The 18,353-nt window shown below is 45.6% G+C and overlaps 1 protein-coding gene across 1 annotated transcript; it reads right to left on the bottom strand.

The window, feature by feature from the left end:
• Positions 1–1,465: 1,465 nt before the first annotated feature.
• AQP6 (aquaporin 6) lies at positions 1,466–12,256 on the bottom strand. The gene is made up of 4 exons (XM_032782320.2): positions 11,876–12,256; positions 10,498–10,656; positions 10,007–10,087; positions 1,466–3,227 (listed from the first exon to the last, which is right to left on the bottom strand). The coding sequence occupies exons 1-4, from the start codon at positions 12,236–12,238 to the stop codon at positions 3,030–3,032; spliced, it is 801 nt and encodes a 266-aa protein (XP_032638211.1). The 5' UTR covers positions 12,239–12,256; the 3' UTR covers positions 1,466–3,029.
• Positions 12,257–18,353: the final 6,097 nt, after the last annotated feature.

Below are 18,353 nucleotides of genomic sequence, written 5' to 3'. Positions count from 1 at the left end.
GGGTGCAGGCTCTGCGGTAGGGCTGGGGATGAGGGGTTTGTGGTGCAGGAGGGGGCTCCAGGTTGGGGCAGGAGGTTGGGGTGCGGAAAGAGGTATGAGCTCTGGGCTGGAAGTGCAGGCTCTGAGGTGGGGCTGGGGATGAGGGGCTGTGGGTGCAGGGCCCCCCTGCAGCTTGCATTGGTTGCAGTTCCCAGCCCTTGTGACCAGTGGGAGCTGCGGAGCTGGTATTCAGGGCGGAGGACAGTGCGTGGAGCTTCCCACTCCCTAGCCTCCAAGCCCTAGGGGCTGCAGGGACTTGGGGGCAACCTGGGGCCAGGTCAAGTAGGGAGCCTCTCTTAGCCCCAGCTCCCTGCTGCACCGCCATCTGGACTTTTAATGGCCTGGACGGCGATGAAGACTGGAGCTGTCAAAGACCGGACGCCTGGCAACCCTGACAGTCATGTGTACTTGCATCTTCTCTGCCTAACTTCATGATAGGAGTGAGGTTTAGGACAAACCCTTCTTGTTGGCATCTCCCATTGGCTAATGTAGGCAGTGCCTCACCTCACATGGAGGCTTTTGTGAATTCCATTCTTAGGTGCTTGTCTCCCCCCAGTCATTATGCACAGGGCCAGGCACCCAGCTCAGGTTTTGTGGATCTCGTTATTCCAGTGTTTTTCTAGGCCCCCCAAGTCCCTTTGTAGATCCAGGCCTGTTGGTGGTAAGGGGATGCACCTGTACACCTGTCCAGCTCTCTCATCTATCTGTCAGGGACTCTAACCCAGACAGCAAAGTTCGTTGTCTGACCGCAAGAGACAGGCAACACCAGCAAGGTCCGATCAAAAGCTCTTTATTGACAAGTGCACGCATCAATAGAGAGCAGCTCATCTCCAGAGAGAATCAGCCCACTCTTTACATCTTAGTATAAGCCTATATAGACAGTTCCGTCGTGTCATAAATTATTCACTTGAGCAACCCGCCCCCTTCTAACAACTAGAAACTAGACACTTTTAGTATACATGTTTTACAGCATTAGGTGATTAACAATATCTTAGCAAGCACCAGAAGTTAGGAATGTAGGGGAGTTAAAACAGACAGAGAACTGAACCAAGGAGTGAAAACAGGGAGGCTGGGATTTCTTATCAGTTCTTCAAAGGAACTGTTCCTAACACAGCACAGTTGGTACTATACCAGGAATGCAGCACCTCCGTTATCTCACTTTTTCCCAGCGCTTCATGAGACATGCTGCTTCTCAGTTCTTTTTCACTCAAGGATTACCCACAAACCTCTGTTAGCCTGACTTTGGTCAGGTTGGCATACCTGGTTTTGTCTGCTATATCTTTATTCAGGCCTAACATATCTTTCTCTGGCATAACAAGTGGTCTGATCAACTTAGTAGTCAGGTTTTTAGGGGCATTGTAAAGAACTCTCTGAAAAGGTTCTTGCAAAATAATTTATTTACAGAGTTATAAATACAGAACTGATTCCAAGAAAAACAAAGGAAATGTAAACTGCCAGCAAGTGGAATGTCATTCAGTGGCTGTTGGACTTTGCTGGTTTGACCAGCCTGGTAGAAGGGAAACCATCAAGGGCTCTTGACAGACATTTGCTCCCTGTTTCATGGCTATTGGAAGAAAGGCCTTGGAGGAAAAGGCCTAGGAAATTCCTTGGTTTAGTATTCCCATGAAGAAGTGAAATGCTTGGATAAGCTTTCAAAACTCTTGTATTGGCTGTAATGTCACGGGGACATAGATCACACAAAAAAGCCACTAACTTGAGAATCCACCTCAGGTGTTAAACTGAGTCCTATGCGTGTTGGAGCAGGATTTGGTGGAGTGGGGGTGTTCAGTCAATGCTGTGTAGTCATGCAGTACAGACATAGTTTATTAATTTAGTAAATAAGAAATTTATCAATTATTAGTGATCAATTATATTGCTAATGGTTATAGGTAGTTAGCTCATTATGGCATCTTAGTGCCTTCATTAAAGATGTTCAGTACATGACTGAAGTGTGCATTGTAAAGTGTATCCACAGCCTGATACAGTGAGTAACATAAAGTGGGTTCACTGCTCAACATACTGTGTATTTATGATAGATTTCAAGTTTCTCAGGAAGATGAAATACCCAGGGTAAATTCAAGAGTCACAAGCCCAGGAAAGGGACCTGTCTTATTCTTTATTATGATGGCAGTGCGTTTCTCAATTAAATCAATGGGGCTTAGAGCCCAGCCTTCATAAATACCGTGTTGATCCATTGGAGAGCAGGAGAGGGGAAGATGTGGTTCAAATGATCCTAAGTCATAAACAGAATGACTCAGTACCATTCCCTGATTAGCTTTCAATTTTCCTAAGCAAAATTCACCCTGCCATATTTTTTAGAAAATCTTGACAGAGTGCAGAGTGGAGCTGCTGCTGCTACCTCTCCAGCCAGGCTCTCTTAGGCAGCTGCTGCACTGTACAGAGCAGCGACCCTGAAAAGCCACCTTCAGCCATGTGAGAAGCAGCTCTGTCCCACTCGCTGCCTATACCCTGCTGCCAGGGACAGTGGATGAATGTGCCGGGGGCAGGGGAGGCGGAGCAGGAGAAGGACAGAGTCTCAACCCCCACCCCACAGGTAAGTCTGGTGAGATGGGGAGAGCGTGGCAGTCCTCAGATTGGGCTCAGGGGGGCGTCACTAGGGAAGACGCTGGGAGCAGGTTCCCTGACCTCTGCTCAACCAGGGCTGGGCCCAGGCGGGCCCAGAGGCATGTGCTGCTCACTGCTGTGGCCTCAACCCCCACCAGGAGCTGGCAGGATTGGCTGCCTTGGCCCAGGAAGATGGGGCTGGAAGCTTCTCCTGAAGAAGACACCGTGGGGCCATCATGTGTCCTCCCCTTTACGGTGTGTTCTCCCCCCACCCCACATGAGACGGCACAAGTTGTCTATTCTTAGGTCTTTTCCTACCATGATCCTGCACCCACCAGATACCATCAAATATCATGCTCTGTCAGCTCATGGGATAGTACCTGGCCAACTCTAGAATACCCACTTGTGTGTGAGATGCTGTGTGATTAAACCATTTGTATGACATTGACCAATGACACAGGTTGCCTGTTCTGCTTTGCTTCTTCCATATCTTCTGCCTCCATTTCAAAGGTGCCTTTTAGAATTGCCAGCCTCTGAGAGAGACTCTTCAGGTCAGGATAGAGAAGTACATTATATATCACAGAAGCAAGAATCGCGCCTGTCATGGGACCCACCCAGAAAATCTGCAGAGATAGGGAGAGAAATAGCATATTATTATTATGCCTAGAAGCCAGGGCTCCATTGTGCTAGGCAATGATTGTACCCCCAAATAACTTACATTCTTTGAATGTGTGTCAGTATGGAGTTCTGCTCTTTTTGAAAATTGTAAAAAAAAAAAAAATAGGCAACCAAGATTGTCATCATATGTAGAATGAAGGAGAGGTTGATCTCTCTCCCTCTCTTTTATATATATAATATATATAAATTATATAATAGGTTGGGCAGGGATAATCTGTGAAGGTTCTTAAATGTAAAGATGAGTAGTTTGTGTTTGATATGGTGGACAAGGGGAGCCAATGGAGGATGCAAAGAGAGGGGTGACGGTTCAAGTGACAAACCAGGAACATAATCTTTGTGGTGGCACTTCAAATGGCTAGAAGTCATAATAGAATTTGTCAAGACCAGAGAGGACGATCCAGAAGTTGAGATAAGCTGTTGTATATGCAGAGGTTATTCATAATCAAAGATGGGGACTGGGACTCTTTTGGCTAAAATGACTAACTTTAAAATGTTGTAACGTTAATATTTCATTGACTCCTTCACTACTGGCCAATGTTCTAGGAACATCCTGATAGAATTAACTTGGCACACTTCTGAATGTGTCAGGTATGCCCAGCAACATTGTACCTGCCAAGCTGCTGAAAGAGTAGGACATCCTAGTAGAATACCTCTCCTGTTTTGCTGAATGTCCCAGGTATGTCCACTTACTTAAGTTATATGTTTTTGGGGCAGGGATCTTCTTTTTATACATTTGTACAGCGCCTAGCACAATGGGACCCTAGTCTGTGACTAGAGCTCCTAGGCACTCAGGGCCAGCTCCAGGCACCAGCAAAGGAAGCAGGTGCTTGGGATGACCAATGGAAAGGGGCGGCACGTCCGGGTCTTCAGTGGCAATTCGGTGGCAGGTCCCTCAGTACCTCTCGGTGGGAAGGACCTGCCACTGAAGAATGAAGCGGCGTGGTAGAGCTGCTGCCAAAGTGCCGCTGATCACGGCAATTTTTTTTTTTGGCTAAAAAAGCTGGAGCCGGCCCTGTAGGCACTACCGCAATACAAATAATAATAATATGTATGTCCAGATATAATGCACCTGCCATGCAGCTGAAGGTTCCCTAATAGTGCATTAATTTCAATGCACTAATGACCGCTTTACATCTCTTTGCAACCAGAGTGGTGGTGAGCCTTGCTTCGGTGGAAGCTTAGATCCATCAGATTGCAGCACCCTTCCCCTGCCAGTCCCTACCACTATGCCCCATGCATGCCCTTGTACTGAAGATTTCCTCTCCAGCTGCATATTGCTACTAAGTTGTATCATTAAGGGTTCAGATGGCTGATCTTTCTTCCTGTCTGGCATTCTCATTTCCCTAAACCTTGAAATGTGTCCATGCAGCAAATGGTTATATCTGCACAATACCACAAGGTGGCAGTCTGTACAAAATCCTTGTTACATCTGGGCAAAGCTACAGCTGCCAACAAAACTGACAGGAGGCTGCTTACAGTGACCCTATCCTTCCTTAAGGCAGAGATACAGGAACTGAATGGAAGTGGAGAGGGAAGGGAAGTCGGTCCATAATGGGGTTGCTTGGAAGCATGTTTATTTTCTGTAGCTTTGAGCTAAAATTACTTAGCCCCATTTCAGTTCTGTGTTGAGATCTGTGGATCACAACTTCCCCACTTCCATGCCTGCAATGGAGTAAACATTAAAAGACAAAATATACTTTGGGCCCTGAATCTTACCCTGACAGTACGTGAACATGAGTTTCTCTGTATTAATTGCATATTTTGATCTTTACCCTAAATATTTATGTGCTTGTGTTGTAAGGATACGTGTTAGATGTCAAAGGGGAAGTGAAGGCCCCCCTTCTACTCAAGCAGTTTCAACAGGAACACAGCCTTGGACCTGTGGTTACAATTCATTAAGAATGAATGATCCAACCACTCAAACAGTGCTGCAGCCATCAAAAGAGAAGAATCCTCCTGAACTGGCTTCTCTGGATGCACAGCTCCAGTGGGGGAAAAACCTGGCAGAGGAACCCAAGAGTGTTTATACTTGGGCCCTGAAACAAAGAAAACTAATGAACAATATGGTAACGAATTTACTCTGAGGTAACAGGGCCTTTCCTACTTAAGAGAGACCAAGACACAGCATTATAGAAGGAAGGTAAGTGGGCTAGAACAGTGACTCTCAATCTTTCCAGCCTACTGTACCCCTTTCAGGAGACCAGTTTGTCTTGCATACTCCCAAATTACGCCTCACTTAAACTACTTAATTACAAAGTCAGACATAAAAATACAAAGGTGTCACAGCCACACTTACTGAACAATTGCTGACTTTCTCTTTTTGCTATAGAATTACAAAATAAATCAGTTGGAATATAAATATTGTACTTACATTTGTACAGCCATATAAACAAGTCATTGTGTGAAATTATAGTTTGTACTGACTTCGCTAGTGCTTTTTATGTAGCCTGTTGTAAAACTAGGCAAATACCTAGATGCATTGATGTACCTACTGGAAGATCGCTGTGTACCCCCAGGGGTACGTGTACCTCTGGTTGAGAACCACTGGGCTAGAAGAATAGCAGGGCCTGCTGTCACTTGGGACCAAAGTGGGTAATAAAAGACTCTTTGCTTACTAAAAACTTGCCTACGTGGGTACACTGGCTGAAATAAGCTACACCTCTACCCTGATATAACGCGACCCAATATAACATGAATTTGGAGATAACGTGGTAAAGCCGCACTCTGGGTGGGGCGGGGCTGTGCACTCCAGCGGATCAAAGCAAGTTCAATATAACGCAGTTTCACCTATAACACGGTAAGTTTTTTTGGCTCCTGAGGACAGTGTTATATTGGGGTAGAGGTGTATTGCAGAATAGCTCCGCCTGTGGCCAGTCTATTCTGGAATAATGCGCTCATAGAGCAGCTAATTATTCTGAAATAAAATGATGTTTATTCCCAAAAAGGATCCACGTAGGGAGATATTCTGGAAAGCTACTCCAAGATAGATTACTCCACATTAGCTATGCTACTTGATTTCCTTGCGTAAAGAAGTCTAGTCAGAATGTGAGCTGGTTCGTTTCCTTTCCTGAAGAGGAAGCCTGTTTAACTTAGCTTGTAGTAAAGCATCAGCCTAGAGAAAACTTAATATTGGAGTAGGCTGTTTAGAGTGTTAAAATCTTTCTGTAGTGCTTTCTAGATTGCCTCGTATTAAATGAGGATATTGATATAATAGGCATCACAGAAACTCGGTGGAATGAGAATAATCAGTGGGACACAGTAATACCAGGGTACAAAATAGATCAGAAGGACAGAACAGGCCATGCTGGTGCGGGAGTGGCACTATATGTGAAAGCACAGAATCATATGAAGTAAAAATCTTAAATGAACCAAACTGTACTATAGAATCTCTATGGATAGTAATTTCATGCTTCAGTAATAAAAATATAGCAGTAGGGATATACTACCAACCACCTGACCAGGATGGTGATTAGTGACTGCGAAATATTCAGGCAGACTAGAGAGGCTATAAAAATAAACTTAATAATGGGGATTTCACCTATCCCCATATTGACTGGGTACATGTCACCTCAGGACGGGCTGCAGAGAGAAAGTTTCTTGACATCTTAAATGACTGCTTCTTGGAGCATCTAGTCCTGGAACCCACAAGAGGAGAGGCAATTCTTGATTTAGTCCTAAGTGGAGCACAGGACCTGGTCCAAGAGGTGAATATAGCTGGACCGCTTGGTAAGAGTGGCCATAATATAATTAAATTTAACATCCCTGTGGTGGGGGAAACACCACAGTGCCCCAATACGGTAGCATTTAATTTCAGAAAGGGAAACTGCACAAAAATGAGGAAGTTAGTTAAAAAGAAATTGAAAGGTACAGTGCCAAAAGTGAAAGCTGCATGGAAACTTTTTAAAGATACCATAGTAGAGGCTCAACTTAAATGTATACCCCAAATTAAAAAACATAGAGAACCAAAGAAGTGCCACTATGGCTAAACAACAAAGTAAAAGAAGCAGTGAGAGGCAAAAAGGCATCCTTTAAAAAGTGGAAGATTAATCCTATAGAGGAAAATAAAAAGGAGCATAAACTCTAGCAAATGAAGTGTAAAAATATAATTGGGAAGGCCAAAAACGAATCTGAAGAACAGCTAGCCAACGACTCAAAAAGTAATAGCAAAATTTTTTTTAAATACATCAGAAGCAGGAAGGCTGAGGATGTAAGGGAGATTCCCAAACCAGAGCCATTCTTTTTTAGGTGACAAATCTAAGGAACTGTCTCAGAACAAGGTTTCATTAGAGGAGGTTTTGGAACAAATTGATAAACTAAACAGTAATAAGTCGCCAGGACCTGATGAGTTTCACCCAAGAGTTCCGAAGGATCTCAAATGTGAAATTGCCGAACTAGTACCTGTGTTTTTTTAACCTATCATTTAAGTTAGTTTCTCTACCAAATGACTGGAGAATAGCTAATGTGATGCCAATTTGTGAAAAGGGCTCCTGAGGTGATGCTGGCAATTACAGGCCAGTAAGCCTGACTTCAGTACCAGGCAAACTGGTTGAAACTATAGTAAAAATTATCAGAGACATAGGTGAACATAATTTGTTGGGGAAGAGTCAACATGCTTTTTGTAAAGGAAAATCATGCCTCACCAATCCACTAGAATTCTTTGAGGGGGTCAACAAGCATGTGAACAAGGGGGATCCAGTGGATATAGTGTACTTAAATTTTCAGAAAGCCTTTGACAAGATCCCTCACCAAAGGTTCTTAAGCAAAGTAAGCTGTCATGGGATAAGAGGCATGGTCCTCTGATAGATCGGTAACTGGTTAAAAGGAAACAAAGGGTAGGAATAAATGGTCAGTTCTCAGAATGGAGAGAGATAAATAGTGGTGTGTCCCCCAGGCATGTGTACTGGGCCTAGTCCTATTCAACATATTCATAAATGATCTAAAGAAAGGGGTAAACAGTGAGGTGGCAAAATATGCAGATGATACAAAACTACTCAAGATAGTTAAGTCCAAAGCAGACTGCAAAGAGCTACAAAGGGATCTTACAAAACTGGATGACTGGGCAACAAAATGACAGATGAAATTCAATGTTGATAAACGCAAAGTAATGCACTTTGGAAAACACAATCCCAACTATACATATAAAATGATGGGATCTAAATTAGCTGCTACCATTCAATGTGCAGTGGCAGTCAAAAAAACAAACAGAATGTTGAGAGTCATTAAAAAAGGGATAGATAATAAGACAGAAAATATATTGCCTCTCTATACGTCATAGTATGCCTCATCTTGAATACTACCTGCAGATGTGGTTGCCCCATCTCAAAAAAGATATACTGGAATTGAAAAGGTTCAGAAAAGGGCAACAAAAATGTTTGGGTATGAAGCAGCCGTTCAAATGAGGAAGATATAAAGATTGGACTTTTCATTGGAAAAATGACTCAGGGGGGTATGATAAAGTCTATAAAATCATGATGGGTATGCAAAGTAAATAACACAAGAACTAGGGGTCACCAAATGAATTAATAGCATAAGGTTTAAACAAACGAAGTATTTCTTACTTACAGTGCACAGTTACCTGTGATTTCCTTGCCAGGATGTTGTGAAGCCAGGACTATAACAGGTTTAAAAATACCTAGATAAATTCATGGAGGATAGGTGCATCAGTGGCAACTAGCAGGATGGGCAGGATGGTTGTCCCTAGACTCTGTTTGCCAGAGCTTGGAATGTGCAACAGAGGATGATTACCTGTTCTGTTCATTCCCTCTGGAGCACCTGCATTGGCCCTGTCAGATACAGGATGCTGGGCTAGATGAGCATAGTCTGACCCAATATAGCTGTTCTTATGTTTGTTCAACTGCATATAAAAATACATTGTTTTAAGAGCTGTTGGTCAGTGTCATTGATCATGGTTTCTGAAGGATCAGAGGGGTAGCTGTGTTAGTCTGGATCTGTAAAAGCAGCAGAGAATCCTGTGGCACCTTATAGACTAACAGACGTTTTGGAGCATGAGCTTTTGTGGGTGACTACCCACTTCGTCAGATGCATGTAGTCTACATTCACCCACGAAAACTCATGCTCCAAAATGTCTGTTAGTCTATAAGGTGCCACAGGATTCTCTGCTGGTTTCTGAAGGGAGGCTTAAGGAGGTGATTAAACTGATCTAGCCCTACAGGGCAATAAGCAGTTGGTATACAGGGGACCCTGAGCTAAGAGTAGAAGAATCACAAGCTTTCAGTCCGAGAGAGGTGAGGATAAGAGACCTAAGATCCAAAGGTGGTGCATTAACGGACCAGATAGTGCGACGGAGGCAGGTGTAGCTAGCCCCTTAACAGTGAAACACTGATTGATTACATGAAGATGAAGACATGCCTGCAGAGTGGTACACCCAGCTAATTCAGACTCCTAGGGACCTTCCCTTCCAGGCGTTTGGAACATCTAAAGAGGAGACTGACTCCTATGTGTCCTTCCCAGACTTTACACTGAGCCCAGTGCCTGCTGGGGAAGGAGTTTGGGGATTTAGTAAATGCTGGACTGATTGCATTCAGTGCAGACATAATTGATAAAGCTCATCCCATGTTACTCACTGTTGGGTCTCAGTGCCTTGATATAAGGAGCTCCTAGAAACCTGGGATGCAATAAGGCCAAATTTCAACATCTCACCCAAGGTATTTTGGAGATGGTAGAGACCTCTAGAACAGAAAGGGAAAGGACATAATGATATTACCCAGTGGACAGTAAACTTGTTGACTATGACAGCAGGGCCAAAAGATCTTGCAGGATTCATGGAGCAGCCAGTGAAGTAGATCTAGTAAACAGATGGAAAAGAAAGTATTAGGAGAATTTCACTGTCTAAAGATGAATGAAGTCCAAACGAACCTCATGTTTGATTTGTCATATCTCTCTGGCTGTAGTTCAGGCAATTAGACATTTACAAATATCTCTCTTCTAGTAATAGTTTAGTCGTCATTGCTGTATATTGGGAGAAGCATGGAATTGGCATAGTTGGGAGTTCCTCCCACAGTGAGCATCTTGTAGTGGAAAAGGCTGGGACTGGCATAACAATAAGCTTTCCCCACAGCCAGTACTCCTGCCCTGCTCCAAGCAGTGCTTTTGGCAGGCAGGGTGTTCAGAATTGCAGTGCATGTTTTTATTTGTTTTGAAACAACCATTAGGTACAAACCTCTCCATGTTTTATGCAGTGCCTAACAAGCTTACCCCAATCAGGTGTCCCAGGGCTACAGATATGCCAATGGATATGGCTGGGGAGTTGGCATTTCTGTGTCTGTCGGTGGAAGCAAAATAGCAAAGAACCAGCTGAAAGGTGAGAATGAGCTCAACAGCAACTGCTTGTCCAGAAGTGATGTTGCTCCGCACCTGGGGAAAGGGATGGCAAAGGGACTTCTTAGGAGATCACAGCAGCCCATCGGCTTCTGCCCACCAGCCACACTAGGTAACCCTGCTGCCTCACACAATCCACCTCAAAAGCAGGCATCTGCAGTGACATGAGCTCCTGGGAGACTTAAGTGTAACAGTGGGGGTAAGGGGATCTTTCATGGTTTGTAACCTTAATTTTGGAGCCATGCAGTAGCAACTAACCAAGTGTAGGAGTGATAAGCACAGAATGTACAGATCAGGCATCGATGGCAGATTGGTTACTACTGTTCCAAAGTTTTTGTGGGCTATTGGGGACAGATTTTCAGAATGTCTCAGTATCCAGCAGCTCTCATTGAGAACAATGAAGAATTCTACACATGCATACCAATTGAGAACCATGGGGGCTCTAGGGTGAAAATCTGTTCCTTATGGCTTAGGTACTATGTTGTTGGGAGCATGGAAAAGCAGAGAGGCAAGCATGTACTCATGCAACTAAAATCCACTTAGCTGGGAATGCGTGGAAATTATTTGAAACATATGTAAAAAGCAGGAATGCTCAGCTGTAGGTCCTATCTGTGGAGTCCATTAAGTTGTTCTGATATCTTGGGTGAGTCCCTTCCTCGTTCTGAGCCTCACTTCTCATCTGTAAAAAGTGTGATAGTCACAGTAATCAATGCCCAATACATGCGGAAACCTTTGCTAAGGGTAATCACTTCCACTAGCCACTCCTTTGGCTTGACTTAAATAGGCACAGATCCATGAGGTATCAAGTATAGTTTTGTTTGACCTGTATTTAAAAACCCGCCTGCACTGGGCATTCATTTCTAGTTGGTCACTGGGCAGGTTTCACTGTAAGGATTAGCCCATTTGTGTTTCCATCTTGAGCAGATGGCAGTGATTTTTTATCACAAATCCCCCTCAATCCATACCTACCACAGCACTGGCCTCCTAATTTAGAATTACAACATAATTCAGCGTGGTTGGCAGTTTCTCCTCCTGCAGCAGGGTGCAGGTCAGGATTGAGGTGCATTGACACTGCTATCTGTCACCACTACATATAGCTACATATTAACCCAAGCCTGGACTAGCAGGGCGCCACACAGGTCAAGAATGAGGGGACTGGAAGAGGTGTGTTGGGAAGTTTGCACATCTGGCTCACAGCAATGTTAATGGTCATTCACTTTCTTCAGCACTATCAAAAAGAGGGTGAGAAACTCACCGTGTTAATGCCTAAGCTTCCTTGGACCTCTGCAGGCGTTACTCCATACAGCGTGGCTGCTCCAGCGATACCTCCAGCCAGCTGGGCAACCATATAGCAAGCAGCTCTTCCCAAAGAGATATGAGAGCCAAGCAGGAAGGCCATAGTCACAGCTGGGTTGACATGAGCGCCACTGACATGCCAGGCAATCTGGACCACAGTAGCTGCAGCCAAGTTGAAGGTAATAGAGATCTGTAAGATGGTGGGGAGGGCTGAGGGCCACCGGAGGACTGAGCCCAGGCCGAAGAAGACGTAGATGGAGGTGGCTAGGAACTCAGTGAAGACAGCCCGATAAAAGGTCACAGACAGTACCTCCTTCCACATCCTCTCAGGAGCCCAACAGTGAGAGGGACAGAGGGCGTTTCTAATGGTGAAGCTCTTTTACTGGAGAATATTTGAGGAAACACTATGTAAATAAGTAAATTTGTAAATCTGGGCAGGACCAGGAAATCCAGAACCTGGAAATTCTTCAGCGAAGGAGTGAGTCAGACCTGCCTAGTTCAGCACACATCACAGCTCCTTCCTCACCCCACCCCCACCACCTCACTACTGACCCAGGTCTTAGCTCCCAGTATCAGACTTAACCTAGTTTCTGACCCTCAGAAACGAGTGTGTGTCCATTGCTGGGTTGCCATCTTAGTGTAATGTAGGCAGGGCAGACAAACTCCTGTGGACACCGGAATTTCATGCACAGACCAAGACCAGTGCACGCCCTCCCCCCACTCCACAGGGTGTGTGGGTTGGGATTGAGGAGACGAGAGGGGATTGATGTGAGGGGTGATGAGTTGGGTGTGGAGGACCTACGGATGGGGGCCTTGTGGATATTGGGAGGGCTTGAAATGGGTTGCCTGGGGATGGGAGCCCAAGTAGTGGGAGATTTTTATAAGGGCGGGTTCATGGTGGGCAGAGGCGTGATGAGTTTGATGGTTGGGGGAACCCTGAGGGAAATATGTTGGGGTGCCTGGGTGGGCATCCTCTCATCCTCCACCACCCCACACGCAGCACTTTGCCTCTCATCCTGTACTTGGGCAGTTCCTCTTGCTCCTACGCTAACCAGAGTTCTCACATGCCCATGGCACCCCAAATTTGAGTGATGAATGGCATTACCACTAGTACATGGAGCAGTGAGGTGGCATGGTGTGAGGGTTGGGATTAAGGATGGACCCAGACAGGTGGAGTGGTGGAGCAGTGGGGGGGGTATAAGAATAAAGGGGGGGAGATGAGGCTTTTGGGGTGTTCAGGATGGGGTGATTGGGAGGTGAAGTTCTTGGGATGGGGGATCCTGGACTGGGAGACGCAGGAGGATTGAGAGGCTGGACTGGGACTCAGGAGGGGGTGCCTGTTGGTTGAGAGCGACTGGGAAGCCAAGGAATCTGGGGGATGAGGGGTTGTGGGTGACCCAGGGAATGGGCGAAGCAGGGTGAGGTAGCTGCAGGAGGTTGGGGAGGGAAAGTTGCAAGCTGGAGATTGCACTCCCACAATGCTTGGGGCTGGTGGGCAGCAGCATGGTGGAGGTGCAGAATACAGAGACTGCAACTCGGTGAGCCTTCGATGGAATCTGGAACTAGTGATCAGTAGGGCCCTACCAATTTCTCAGCCAGAAAAACATGTCACGGCCATGAACTCAACCCTCCCCCTTTAAATCTGATCTCCACTGCTTTAGGAGCCCGGACTCCTAGCTGCTAGTCGGCATGCTGGTGAGGGGATGGGGAGCATGAGTGTCGCTCATGTCTTACAAATCCATTAGAGTTCTTTGAAGGGGTCACCAACGTGGACAAGGGGGATCCAATGGATATAGTGTACTTAGATTTCCAGAAAGCCTTTGGCAAGGTTCTCATCAACAAGCTCTTATGTAAATTAGTTGGCATGGATAAGAGGAAAGATCCTTTCATGGATTGAGAAGTGGTTAAAAGACAGGGAAGAAAGGGCAGAATAAGTGGTAAATTTTCAGAATGGAGAGGGGGTAACTAGTGGTGTTCCCGCAGGGTCAGTCCTAGGACCAATCCTATTCAACTTATTCATAAACTATCTGGAGAAAGGGTAAACAGTAGGTGGCAAAGTTTGGCAGATGATACGAATACGCTCAAGATAGTTAAGACCAAGCAGTTATGAAGAACTTCAAAAAGATCTCACAAAACTAAGTGATTGGGCAACAAAATGGCAAATGAAATTTAATGTGGATAAATGTAAAGTAATGCACATTGGAAAAAATAACCCCAACTATACATACAATAAGATGGGGGCTAATTTAGCTACAACTAAATCAGGAAAGAGATCTTGGAGTCATCGTGGATAGTTCTCTGAAGATGCCCATGCAGTGTGCAGCGGCAGTCAAAAAAGCAAACAGGATGTTAGGAATCATTAAAAAAGAGATGGAGAATAAGACAGAGAAGATCTCATTGCCCTTATCTAAATCCATGGTATGCCCACATCTTGAATACTGTGTACACATGTGGTCTCACCTCAAAAAAGATATACTGGCATTAGAAAAAGTTCAGCGAAGGGCAACTAAAATGTTTAGGGGTTTGGAACGGATCCCATATGAGGAGAGATTAAAGAGGCCAGGACTTTTCAGCTTTGAAAAGAGGAGACTAAGGGGGGATGTGATATAGGTACATAAAATCATGAGTGGTGTGGAGAAAGTGAACAGGGAAAAGTTATTTACTTGTTCCCATAATATGAGAACTAGGGGCCACCAAATGAAATTAGTGGGCAGCAGGTTTAAAACAAATAAAAGGAAGTTCTTCACACAGTGCACAGTCAACCTATGGAACTCCTTGCCTGAGGAGGTTGTGACAACTAGGACTTTAACGGGGTTTAAAAAAGAACTGCATAAATTCATGGAGGTTATGTCTATTAATGGCTATTAGCCAGGATGTTAGAGAGTAGAGATGGATGGCAGGAGAGACATCACTTGATCATTACCTGTTAGGTTCACTCCCTCTGGGGCACCTGGCATTGGCCACTGTCAGCAGACAGGATACTGGGCTGGATGGACCTTTGGTCTGACCCAATATGGCCATTCTTATGTCCTTCCCCTGCATGGCTGCTCTTGGTGGAGAGATCAGATCCATCTCCAGAGGCAGCATAGAAATGAGGGTCGTACCCACTCACTTCTGCACTGCAGCAGCCCAGGAGCTGGGCTCCGGGCTTTTGTTTCTCCCTGCAGCTCCTGCCAGAGCTCTAGATCCAGGTGCGGCTTCCTCCTGCCTCTGGGACAGCCTGGGCTCTGGGCTTCTGTGCCCCCTCACCCCTTTGCGGCTCCTGCCATGGCTCCAGCACCAAACCCAGGGCTTCCTTCTGGCAGCTGCAGCCGAAGCAGGGGCAGATGGAGCTTGGGGCGTCTGCCCCTCCAGCCAGGGCTCAGGGGAGCCTGGGCTTGGGGCTTCTTCCCCTGTGGTTCCTGCCAGGACTTGGGGTGACTGGGTAGGGGCATATTCTGAGACCAGGGCACCCATTTTTCCTGGAGGCCCCCAAATTGGCCAGGGGCCCCAGCCTTAATCTGTCCCTGGCCTGGACTAACTGCTAGGAGCCCCTGGCTGGGACACTGCCAGCAGCATGGGGGAGATCCTACCCACCTCCACCTCCGGGAACCTCCTCTAACTGCAGAAGCTGGGAGGGTGCTACCTTCAGCTCTAAAGGTAGCACAGAAGTGAGGGTGGCAATCTTGGGATCCCCTACAACAACTTTGCAACCCCCCTCATGATCCCATTTTGGGTCAGGACCCCCATGGTTACAATACCATGAAATTTCATATATAAACATCAGAAATCGTGAAATTGACCAATTAAAAAACCCTCTGGCAGTGAAATTGACAAGAATGGATGTGAATTTGGTAGGGCCCTAGTGATCAGGAAAGACCTGATAAGATACTTTGAAAAAAAACTTCTGTTTGGTTTTAAGTAATAACATAATAAAGTTTGTAAGACATTTGTCTTCTGAGTCACCTAACCAGACTAATCCATTACATCCTCAATCATGACATTTCTATTTTCTGAGTCATATCACCTGCCCTCAAGAATTTGGATAGTTATTTCTCAGAATTGCTGGTGTAATAAGGCCTCAAAGTGCACTGATGCAAGAATAGCTTAGGGACCACATTGCAAGTCCAGGCCGTAGTCCTCAAAAGCCCCCAGACATCCCAACATCCCAGCTCCCAGCCTACCTACCATCCCAACATCCTCCGTTTCCCCCCAACTCATTCATCCCCCCAATAACACCCACTCCCCCTAACCCTTGTTCCCCATCCTCCCTCCGCTCCCCAAAGCTCAGCCAAAACTCATCCCACAAGCTCCTCAGCCCCAGGATTTTCCTGGCCACTCATTCCCCGCTCACCCTACATGGAGCACTTTGCTCTCATCCTGGACTTGGGCAGTTCCTCCTGCTCCTAGCTATCCAGAGGTTCTGTACATACCCATGGCCAGCCCCCAAATTTGAGTGCTGAATGGCAGTGCCAGTCAAGTTTGGCCTGGACACTTCTCCATCATAATTAAGGGCAGCTGGGCCAAATTTGAGTGGCACCATGATGCCATACCCCAACTTGCTACTCCACTCAGGCAAATTTATGCCCCTTCCCCCTATTGTAATAGAGGTGGTGGGGGCCAAATTTGAGTGAGTAGCATTGTGACACCAGGTGAAGTGCTGGAGTGCTGCTCCAGCTGATTGGGTTCCCATAATCTTGTGGGTCCTGGCATGACTGCACCAGTGGCATCGTTGTAGCTACACTGCTGCTCAGAGTGCTGTCACCTTTGCTGCATATATAAAGACAAATAAAAACTTAGGATCCAAATCTGGCTGAACTTTGAGAAATATCTATAAGTAGAAGTGGCAGGTGGTAGTGGTAGGGAGAAATTTAACCTTTTGAAGCATGAGAAATGCAAGCACAGCTGCACAGATTTCATCACAAGAGAACCGGGAAGCAAGCCAAACTCTGAAACTTGTTTGGTCAGTTTTGCTTCCTGGTCCTCCTGTGCGAAACCCAGTGTTGCCGTGTTTGGGTTTCCCCCATTCAGCATTCCTGTTTTCACTGTTACATCTAGTCAAGTGAGATATTTTTAAGTGGAGGGGGGGGGGGGAGCTAATCCTTCTGCTAACATCCCAACAGTAACAAAGGCTGGATCCTTATGTTAAGAGATTCTCTTTAATTTTGACTTGACCCTCCACTCTAATATGGGCACTTACTCTGGGTGCCTTTGCCATGCAAGTCTGTAATCACTCACAGGCACAGAGGTTTAAACAAATGACCTTTATGGGTGGTGGTGGTGGTGGAGAGTTAGAGAAAAGGGAAAGGCAAGTAGAACTGGGATAAATATTTACACATTTACACCTTCCCCTACCACTTCCCACAGTCCCAAACAATTTGACACTAAATGGCTGATGCAATTAGTTCTGTCTTCCAGCCTCACACTTGCTGTTTATTGATCAACACCTTCCCTGTGACCAAATGCACCCATGTACGCAAATCCCACATCCTAATCTAATAACCATTGTATAAAATATGCATTCTGAGGTTTCTGGTACAAATTTGGGTTGAGGGAAAGGGTAGGGATAGGGTGTCATAAGTAGATAGGTAAGGGTTAATTTTCTTTTACCTGCAAAGGGTGAACAAAGGGGGAACCAAACACCTGACCAGAGGACCAATCAGAGACCTGGATTTTTTTTAAAGTCTGGGAGGGAACTGGAAACTCGGGGTCTTTTTGTTTTCCTCGGCTGTGAGTAAACAAGCTTTTCTTCTAACTCCATCTTCTTTCAAATATTCTACTATCAAGTGTGAGTACAAAAGAAAACAAAGTAATCGGCTGTGATGTGCTTTAATTTGTATTTACATGGGTGTTGATTTGCTGGACTGGTTTAATTGGGCTATCTTTTAAATCAGACTGTTTATTCATATTTTCTTATAAGCAAGAGCCTGTATTGATCTCTTAATGCAGTATTATTGTTCTGTATTTTCTTTCTTTTTATATAAAGTTTTCTTTTTAAAACTTGTGGAAGTTTCTTTTCCTAGTGAGGCAAAGGGGAGAGGAATTTCTGTGCCCGGAGTCCTGTTACATCTGTGACAGGCTAGGGAGGGCGGGAAAAGTTACGGGGAAAGAGAGAGAGAGAATCAGCTCTGTTCCCTGGTGCTTAAGGCTTGTCTCTTTGGAGAGACGGAGACCAGTTTCTTGGTATTGTCATGTAAAGAGATTGCATCAATCCCCTCAGAGCGGAACAACGGAGAGAGAGGGAGGAGGGAGGGGAGATCATTCCTTTGCCGGTAGACTCATACTTCTGAGTCTTGGGGGTCCTCCCAGGGAAAGTTGGGGAGGCCAGAGAGGGGGGTCCCCCCCCAAGGAATTTGGGGGAACCCAGGCTGATAGTAGCCTCAATACTATCTGGTGGCAGCGAAATAAGATCCAAGCTGGGTATAAGCTTGGGGAGGTTCACAGTAAGCACCCAGATT

Source organism: Chelonoidis abingdonii, chromosome 26, assembly GCF_003597395.2.
Source record: "Chelonoidis abingdonii isolate Lonesome George chromosome 26, CheloAbing_2.0, whole genome shotgun sequence".
In the NCBI taxonomy this organism is placed as follows: Eukaryota; Metazoa; Chordata; order Testudines; family Testudinidae; genus Chelonoidis; species Chelonoidis abingdonii.
This window is presented reverse-complemented; position numbering and strand designations above follow the sequence as displayed.